General features: G+C 54.4%; 1 protein-coding gene across 1 annotated transcript; it reads right to left on the reverse strand.

Annotated features, from left to right (window-relative positions):
• Positions 1–354: 354 nt before the first annotated feature.
• SPPL2C (signal peptide peptidase like 2C) lies at positions 355–2427 on the reverse strand. Its single transcript, XM_004374259.1, has one exon. The coding sequence runs from the start codon at positions 2425–2427 to the stop codon at positions 355–357; it is 2073 nt and encodes a 690-aa protein (XP_004374316.1).
• Between the last annotated feature and the right edge of the window lie 7711 nt (positions 2428–10138).

A 10138-nucleotide genomic window follows, 5' to 3' on the forward strand; every position in this document is an offset into this window, starting at 1 on the left:
ATTCCTACTCATAGGGTTTTCAAGGCTATGCCCTTTCAGAAGCAGATCACCAGACCTGTCTTCCGGTGTACCACTGGGTGTGTTCAAACCACCAACCTTCCTGCTAGTAGTCAAGTGATTAACCGTTTGCGCCACCCAGGGACTCCAGTATGGAGGTGGTCCTAGCCAGTTCCTAAGGACCGTCCAGGCCCTCCGTGGACTTGTTCTCTGGTTGCTGCTTCCTTACAGCCCTGACAAAGGAAGCAGCTCCGCTGGGTAGATACGGAATCTCTTTAATGCTCCAATTTCTTGTTGCCACACGTGGCTTTCTTTGCTCTGTGATGTTCTGCCAGCACAGGCCCCGGTGGCTTGTGTTCACAACGGAGCCTGGGTCGACATGCTCTTCTTTACCTTGAAGCCCTTCCTCTTGTGGAGTCCCGTCCAGGGCAGGCTGGCCTCGTGGGCTTGGGCCTGGGCCTGGGCGTGGCCCAGCTCTGAGGGGGGTGGCATCAGCGGAACCAGTGGAATCAGCATGGCCATTGGCATCAGCGGCATCAGCTCCTCCGAGGCCCCAGGGGAGATGGGGGGCAGCTCATCAGGGTCCAAGTTGGCATCACTCCAGCCCTCAGAGCTGTCACTGGGGCCATCTGCCCCAGTGGTTTCATACTCAGATACAATGAGGACCTCGGCCGTGTCCTCCCGAAGGTTGCTGTCTAAGTCCACTGCCCCTTGGTCTGTAGCCTCTTCATACTCACTGGCTGTCCGAACATCGGCCATGTCCTCCTGCTTCTGCTCGGAGCCAGCAGCAGGGGCTTCATGGAGCCCTGCCACAGCCTGGGCAGGCATCTTGGCTTTGCCCTGGCCAACCCAGAAGAGGCTGAGCTCTTGGCGGCAGGCGGCCACGGCCAGGCTGGTGAGCAGGGTGCAGGACACTAGGTAGAGCAGGGCGGGCTGGCCCATCTGCATGAGGACCATGGCAATAAAAGTGACCAGCAGGCCCATGGCATAGGCCAAGGTGCAGGCCATGAAGTAGACCTGGTGTGAGCTGACTTGGACGTCAAAGCGGTGACAGTAGGCCACCAGGAAGCCGGGGACCACGATGTCACCAAAGCCGAGGATGGAGAAAGGCTGGTCACACAGAGTCAAGGCCGAGAAGCTTATCTTGGGCACTTTGAGCACCATGGGCAGCCTCTCGTGGCTTGAGGAATCTGCTGGGCCCGTGGCCACCTCCACCATCATGCTCTTGCCAGTCCTGGTGAAGAAGGGCACGACGAAGACAAAGAAGACGTCAAAGGCCAGCAGGACCAGCAGGAAGGAGGCACCGTTCTTGAGTGTGGGTAGCCGCACATGCCGAAGGACAAAGAGGCAGTAGGCCACACCCAGCGTGTCCTGCAGGAGCCACGCCCAGCTGTCCTCGTTGCGGTAGGACACCCAGAGAATGGTCACCACCATGCACAGGCCGGCCAACAGCAGCAGGGGCAGCTGGAGACAGGCCCGATGGCCAGGCAGGGGCCACTGGCATTGCTGCAGGGGCAGGTGGCGCACCAGCGGGGCCAGGCAGCTGTAAAGGCCGGTGCCAGCGCCCAGGCTGAAGATCCCGATCATGACATAGACAAAGCAGTCATAGAAGAAGTAAAGCAACAGCATGATGGAGCAGGACGTGGTGACCACTGCACCTGTCATGGCTGGCGTGAAGTCCACTGGTGCATCCTTGTCGTCTTCCTCCTGCCCCCTCTCGGCTGCCACCACTTCCAGCCGATGGTGACCGCCAGGCCCCCCTCCTCCTCGGGCCCGGTGCCCCTGCAGCCGGTCAGCCTCGGTGCGGCCGGCCCAGTAGCCACCCATGGCCACGGTGCCTACAGCCAGGATAAAGATGACCACCATGTTGTAGTCAAGAATGGGCTCTGGGGGCGCGTACATGGCCACGCGGACAATGGAGCTGCCGTGGGTGTGGCTGAGGATGTCCAGCATGTCAGTGTAACGGAGCACAGCCACGGGGATGGTGAGGTGTGGCAGGGGCTTGTGGGGGTCCTGGGGTGCTGGCGTGGTGTCTGAGCACTGCTGGCTGCTGGCCTGGCTCACAACGATCAGCCCGTGGGCCCCTTGGCCCTGAGCCAGCCAGCCCTTGGCGTAGAAGCTGCAGTTGCCCCTCATAACCATGGCGGTGGTGTGGCGGAGTGGCTGCTGGCTGAAGGAGCTGTGCTGGGCCTGCTGGAAGGTGTCCTCGCCCGGGCACCAGGGTGCCATGGTGTTATCATGCAGGGGCAGGAGTGGGGCGTGGTGCAGGTCTCGTGGCAGGGTGACGTACTCGGAGCTGAACAGGACGCAGTAGTCCTTGCTCCAGTTCTCTGACACCACGTGGACCACGGCATACTCCCCCCGGGCCACGGTGCTGGCGAGGAGGAGGAGGAGGAAGCCCACGGGGAGGAGGAAACGCAGGCACGCCATCCTCCTCAGCCACCTACTGTTGTGTCCTGCTGACTGTGGCTACTGGACCCCCATTCCCCCTCCCGGTGGGTGGGTGTGGCTCCTTGTCACAGAGCAGCTTTACCTCCTGTCCTAGAAACCAGGGCCACACCTACCCGGTCATAAAGCTGTGTCCTCCCTGGGCCTGGGGCACTGCCCTGACCTAGGATCCTGTCCCCCACCCTGGCTTCTGGGCAGAGAGGACATCTGGGTCCCCACTCTCTACCCAGGACCAGGTAGTTTGAAACAAGAGGTGAGAGAACGGGACTGGGGACCCCAGACAGGATTCTGGCTTTGCAGCTTACCCAGTAGGGGACCTGGGCAGACACTTCTCCTCCCTGGGCCTATTTCTTCATCTGCAAAGAAATGAGGACATTGGACCAGAAGAGTTTCTAAGGCCCCTTGGAGCCCTGACCTCAATGATATTGAGCACTTTTATTGAGTGCTTACTACATGCCAAGTGCTTTACCTGCCTTGCAAGGAGTACTAATCCACCCATTGAGCCAGAGCTGCCAGATGTCCTCCAAAATCGGTCCCCCTTTCTGCCGGCACATGGCCGGAGTTCATTTCCCAGCCTCCCTGGCAGTTAGGCACGGCCACATGACCAAGTTCTCGCCAATGGAAATTGAGCAGAAATGATGTTAGCCCCGCAGGGGCTGAGGCTGAAAGACTTGGGGCTCCTTGTCCACTCTCTGTCTCATGAGTCAAAACACGGACTGGCCTGAGATCCAGTGTTGACCATGCAGAGGAGGACAATGTCCTAAGGGATGGGAGACACAAAGCGAGAGGAACACAGGTCCCAGGGTGTCCGCACAGAGCAGTAGATGGGATGCTCACCAAGGGCTGTTCAGAAGAGATACGATATCTTCCTTAAGCGTTGAATTGCTGTGGGTCTCTTCGCTACAGCAGCCTAACTAGCCTTATCCTGATACACCCACTTCATGAATGAGTAAGCCGGAGGCCCAGGAAAGCCCAAACGGACACAGCTAAGAAGGTTGGAGGCTGTTGTGCTGGTGATATTGCTGGATCTCAGCATCTCCCAAATGTTTTGAGTTGGATTCTGGCCACATTCCCTGTCTTTCCCCTGCAGTTGGACAGACTTCCAACTGGAAAGAGAGTGATCATATAGTGGCAAGAGCTGCATTTGAAGTCAGGAGCCCTAGTCCTGCAGCCTTCAGCTGCTGCTCTGTGGCCCATGTCTTCTCATAAGTCACTGAAGACCTCCTATACATGCTTCTCCAGGCCACCCACGGACAGGGAAGAGTTGAGGAATGGGGTTGTCAAGGCAGTCGATGTGTGTGGGAAGCACCCTGGGACCCCCGGAACCAGAAAGGAGGGTTTTGGGGGCTAGAGCTTGTGACCTGTGTTCTGTGCCTCCCACGCACTGCCTGCTTTGTGCTCCCTGCTTAGTGCTCCCTGCTCAGTGCTCCTCTGTGCTCCCTGCCCATGTGCTCCTGCCCGTATGCTCCCCACTTAGTGCTCCCCCCATGTGCTTCCTGCCCATGCGCTGTCCTGTTCCACCTCCCTGGCAGGCACTCAGCTGCTTTTCTCTCTGATTCCGTGACAACCCCACCCAAGATGAGCTACCAGCCACCACCAGCAGATCAGCCTGCGTTTTGTTTCCCACGGCAAGCTGCCTCTTTGATTTAACTACTGTTTCAAGACAGGCCTCCTCTCCCTGAGGTCTCTGGGGCTGGGGAGGGAAGGAGGGACAGGCAGAGAATCTCAGCACCAGGTTCGTGCCCCACCCCCAGTCCCCCGCCTGAGTCCCCAGATCCAGCTCTTGCACCTGGACACCTGGTTCCCTGACTGCCAGGGGATCCTGGCCTTGCAGCTCTGTTCTCTGCCCAGAGCCTCCTGTTGGGTGGCCCAGGCCCCTCACTGCTTGTTTGTCCTTGTCATTCAGGCCTCAGCTGCAACAGGTCTTTCACTGTCTCCCCCACCACAAAAAAAAAGCCCCCTTCTTGGCACGTTGTTATCACATTCAAGTTTTATTGTCTTCACTGCACTTATCACCATCTTAGGTTTTTTGTTCGTTGATGTCTTTACTCGTTTATCTTCTGTCTCCCACTGGTAAAACATAAGCTCCATGAGGACAGGGACCTTGTCTGTCCTGTTCACTGCTCTTGGATTCTAGAGCAGAAATTGTTGTTGCTGATGGGTGTTCTTGAGTCAATTCCGACTCATAGCAACTCCATGTGACAGCGTAGAACTGCCCCATAGAGTTTTCTAGGCTGGCATCTTTAGCAGAGCAGATCACCAGGTCTTTCTCGCATGGAGGCACTGGGTGGATTTGAACCGCCAGCCTTTCCGTTAGCAGCCAATTAATGCTCAGGAAATATGTGTGAGATGATGAGCGTGTTTTACAGTAGAAAGGACAAAGACTAAGGACAATCAAGGAATTTTTCCAAGTGGTGGAGACCAGATTCAGATCCCGGCTGTTGGATGGTGGTGCTTCTGGCTAATCTTGTACTGCTCTGCACAATGTGCCAGGGGACATGCCGTCGACCCACTTGATGGTTGGGACTGGGTAGAAGGCTGGTGCATGGAAAAGGCGACAAAAGAGGACTCATTAAAAAGACACCTACATGATATGAGATGGTAATGCCGGGGGAACTGGGGGAGGGGGTATACAGGAACTCTCTGTGATCTTTGTGACTTTTCTGTAAATCTAAAATTATTCCAAAATTTAGAAGTTTATTTATTTTAAAAAAGATACCTATATACTTTACCCATTTTATTTTAATTCCAACGAGTAGATGCATAGTCACTGACCCTCCTGTGATGCTTAAGGTTGTGTGTCTACTTGGCTGGGCCATGATTCTCAGTGGTTTGGCGTTTGTGTAATGATGTAGTTTGGCAGTTATGTAATGATGTAGTTATCCTCCATTTTGTGATATAACGTAATCACCTCTGTGATGTGATCTGATGTGACCAGCCAATCAGTTGTAAGGGGAGTTTCCTCAAGGATGTGGCCTGCATCCAATATATATGGATGTTCTGGCAAAGCTCGCTGGCTTGTGTTTACTCTGGATCTTGCATCTGGCTTGTCATCATTTGACCTCTGGTTCTTGGGATTTGAGCCAGCAGCCTGCCATATCACCTGCCGATCTTGGAGTTCATCGGCTTCCGCAGCCTGTGAGCCAGCAGCCTGCTGTCTTACCTGCGGATCCTGGGTTCATCAGCCCCTGCGGCTACACAAGTCAGGAGAAGCCTCCAGCCTGATGCCTGACCCACAGACTTGGGACCTGCCAGCCTCTACAACTGTGTGAGCCATTTCCTTGAGATAAATCTCTCTCTATCTATATATGTATGTATACGTATGTATGGTGCCCTGGTGGCCCAGTGGTTAAGTGCTACAACTGCTGTCCTATATGGTCACTATGAGTTGGAACTGACTCAAAGGTAATGGATTTGGTTTGGTATATATATGTATATGTGTGCATGTGTGTGTATATATATATATATGCTTCACTGGTTTTGCATCCCTAGATGAACCCAGCCTAAGACACTTCCTTAAGGCCTCTCCTTTGATTGTGGGTCCACCCCTTGGAGTTCCAAACCATCTTCCTTGTGAAATCCAACCCATGAAACTCCATCTCCAATTCCCAGCGTGGGATTCTTTAAAGTGAAGAGAGAGCTTAAAGGCACTTGCCAAGTGGTCTACAAATGAAATCCATCTAGATTTTGACAATCTCCTTCTGCCCAATTATTTATATTCATCTCACCCACACCTAATTTGACAGCTGATATTTTTGTGACTCATGTGTATTGTGTCCTTCAATTCGTTCAAATGAGTGTTCATAAGAAACAACTGTCTTTGTGCTCTTCTGTTTCATCCATTAATATAACATTTAATTAGATTACAAACAGTGATTACAATGACAAGTGAACTGTCAGAAACACACCTGGGAACAAACACAACTGATGGTGGGGAGTAAACCGCACAGCTGGTAGAGGGAGAGGTGGGCAGGGCCGGGGAGGGGCTGCCTGCTGCCCTTCTGGCAGGTTCTGGTGCAATGGGAGGGGGCAGTTAGGGAAGGGAGGCTCGGCTTATGAGCTTCTTATTGCAGCAGGGTCCACAATGGGTGCCCCTCTTTAAATCTGAACACCTAGATGCCAAACAGGCAGAAGCCCCTTATGGAAGCCACCAGGGTAAGACTTCTTCTGGCCCTCAGCCTCTCCAGGCAGGGAGTCTCGGCCCCCCGGCACTGTTCTCAGGACAGCTCTCATGTGACCTCCTCTGGACCTGCCAGACCCGCATGGGCCCCAACTGGGGTCCAGAAAACATGCTCACCCCAAACATGGCTTGCTCCTGCCCTCCCTTCCTGATGATCTACTTTGGTGATCATGGGGCCACTGGGCTCAAAGAATTCTCTGGAGGTTTATTTGCTCCGAGGCTCTTCCTGGGGCTGAGCTCACTGAAAGCATTTGGGTGTCTGTTCAATCACCACTCTCCTATTCCCCCAGCCCCGTCCCACCTCAGCTTCAGTCCCACCAGCCCTGGCATGGCTCCTCTCTGTGGTAACTTGGTGCCCCTGGCAGCGAACAGCATGATGCCTTAGTGGGTGTGAGGCACACGAGGGGCTGATGCTGTCTGAACCAGGCTGTTGCTGCTCCCAGACCCTGCAACCCCCCTCCCCAGATTCCACAGAGGACCCCTCTCCTGAAGGCATCCCTCAGTCTGCAGCTCTTGCTCTCTCCCCGCGGTGGCCTGGGCTCTCAGGGCTGCTGCCCATGGCAGGCTGAGGCAATGTCCCTGCCATTCAGCTGGGGTCCTAGGTGGTGCCCGAAGCATTTGTCTTCATCTACTCTAGGCAGCTGAGGGTGCAGAATCTCAGGCAGCGAATCTCAGCCCCATGCAGCTGCTCAGGAAGGATGGGGATGGTGCCCAGCTCACCTGGCCAGACACACACGCTCGTTCCCCGGCCCAGTGCTTCCCAGCTGCATGTTTCAGAGATGGTACAGACATGGAGAAGGGCCTGGACAGCCATCTCCTCTCTCCACCCCTACCCCGGCAAGGGAGGCAAAAGAGGCAGGAGCTTGCTGTCCTCCACCTCGCCGGGCTATTGGCTGGTGCTCGCCAAGTCTCCTCTTAGATGTATGTGCACGCCCCTGCCCCTGCTCTCTGCCCCCTCCCCTTATTCCTTGGTCCAATGAGTAATGAGGCTGGGCTGAAGCTCTGCTCAGGACACTTTGGGAGGCAGAATGGGGTGAAGTGGCACTCTAGTGGCCAAAGTTAGCTTCTGGAGTTATCTCTAAATGATCTCATTGGTTTTCCAACACACCGGGAACTTTGAAATTGGACCTGGCCCAGCCATCTCTTGCTGAAAAGAAGAGGACCTGAAGCACTTACTTGAAGATCAAAGACTACAGTCTTCAGTATGGATTGCATACACCTCCACATAAGAAAACAAAAATCCTCACAACTGGACCGATAAGCAACATCATGATAAACGGAGAAAAGATTGACATTGTCAAGGATTTCATTTTACTTGGATCCACAATCAACACCCATGGAAGCAGCAGTCAAGATATCAAAGGACATATTGCATTGGGCAAATCTGCTGCAAAAGGCCTCTTTAAAGTGTTGAAAAGCAAAGATGTCACCTTGAGGACTACAGTGCGCCTGACCCAAGCCATGGTATTTTCAATTGCCTCATATGCATGTGAAAGCTAGACAATAAATAAGGAAGACTGAAGAAGAATTGATGCCTTTGAATTATGGTGTTGGCAAAAAATATGAATATACCATGGACTGCCAGAAGAACAAACAAATCTATCTTGGAAGAAGTACAGCCAGAATGCTCCTTAGAAGCATATGTTATCAGAAGGGACCAGTCCTGGAGAAGAACATCATGCTTGGTAAAGTAGAAGGTCAGCAAAAAGGAAGAAGACTCTCAATGAGATGGACTGACACAGTGGCTGCAACAATGGGCTCAAGCATAACGATGGTGAGGATGGCGCAGGACTGGGCAGTGTTTTGTTCTGTTGTACATGAGGTTGCTGAGTTGGAATTGACTCGACGGTACCTAACAACAACGACAGCCCTCTCTTGACTCTGCCCCAGACTCCCAGCAGGATCTGCAGGGGCTGCTGGACTTGGGGGGAGCGAGGGGAGGAAGACGGCAATGTTTCTAGATGGAGCAGGGACAAGCCTGAAGCGACTGGGTGGTTGGCAGCCTGTGGCTGGACCAGAGCCTGGGCTGGGTGAAAGGAGAGGGCCAGGCAGGTCTGAGACCCACACTCCACACACTCTAACTCATTCATCCAGCTTGGCTTCGAATGATGTTTGTCCACAAACTGGGAAGCTGACAAATTGGGAGCACGGAGGGCCTTGGAGGGGACAGTGGGGCTGGGAGGAAACCTTACACCGAGCTCCTGTTGCAAGTGGCTAAATGCGTGGAGGTGGGGTCAGACTGACCTTGGTTCTCATCCAGCTGTGCCACCTGCTGGGTGCCCTCAGGCAGGTCCCCCAACTTCTCTGGGTTTCATTTCGCCCATCTGTTAAATGGGTATAACAGCCCCTGCCTCATAGGTTGTATGAAGATTAGATGAGATTAACATGTAAGGGGCTCAGCAGTGCAGGCGCCTAGAAAGCCCTCCATCAGTGACTGGTAGCATCGGTGTTCCTGAGAAGCAGAAAGCAACCCCCTCAGGGGTTAGATGAGAGGACCCTGAAAGACCCCCTGAACTGGAGGCCAGCGGCACCTCACAGGGCTGGGCAGGGTGTGGGGAGGCCCACAGAGGCTTCGGGTGGTCTGGGCCACACTGTTTGAAGTTAAGAATCATTTTGACTAGCAGAGGGGCGTGGGAAGGGCTGGCTGAGAGCCAGGGTGGAAGTGCCATACCCTCATTGCTCCCACTCAGCTTGACACCTTTGGGCCGGTCCCATCATCACCAGGGACATGTCCTCAACCAGACACTCTGAAACCCAGAGGCCTCCTTGCCACCGCTCCCCTAGAGCTGCTTCATCAGTCCTGCCCTCCTGAATCCCAAGCCCCAAAGACTTCAGTCAACAGAGGGGCTGGAGAGAGCCCTGGACTTGGAGCTGAAGTCCTGAGTTCTAGCCTAGCCTCTTCAGCCTCAGTCATCTCAGCTATAAAATGGGCGGGTTTCTACCTGGTGGGATAGTTAAGGAGTAGATAATAAATGTTGTAAAGTGTTTGCGTGGCGTACGAAACAACACACATATACACACAAGTAAGATATTATTGTCTGTACTCCAAAACCGCCCTTCTTCCCAAGGCCTGGTCTCAGACCTGCCTCCCTCCTCAGTCCTCATCCCAGGGAGTCTGACTCATTCGCAGCAGGGGCCTGAGGAGGAGGCCTGGAGGGGACACTGAGGACCCCAGGGCGGAGGCTACACTGTCACACTTGGGGGAGGGGAAACCACTCACAGTTTGGTTCTTCCCATGAGGCTGCTCTGGGCCCGTCCTCTGGAGGGGCAGGGGGTGAAGGAAGGTCTCAAGAAGAAAGGGGCTCAGGCAGGCGGACTTTCAGGGGACTGCAGCCCCTGGGTATGGTGTGGAAAATTCTTCTGGACTTGATCCCCACCCTGCGACTGCGTGGCCCCTCCCCATTACAGTGAAGTGTGTGTCTGCTTGTCTGTCACTCCCACCCACCTCAGCGGGGCCTTTCTCCCCGCCCCACCCACAAGCTGAACCTCAGAACAGAACCCTGAGAAACTGGT

This window comes from Trichechus manatus, unplaced genomic scaffold (genome assembly GCF_000243295.1).
Source record: "Trichechus manatus latirostris isolate Lorelei unplaced genomic scaffold, TriManLat1.0 scaffold00028, whole genome shotgun sequence".
Lineage (NCBI taxonomy): Eukaryota > Metazoa > Chordata > Mammalia > Sirenia > Trichechidae > Trichechus > Trichechus manatus.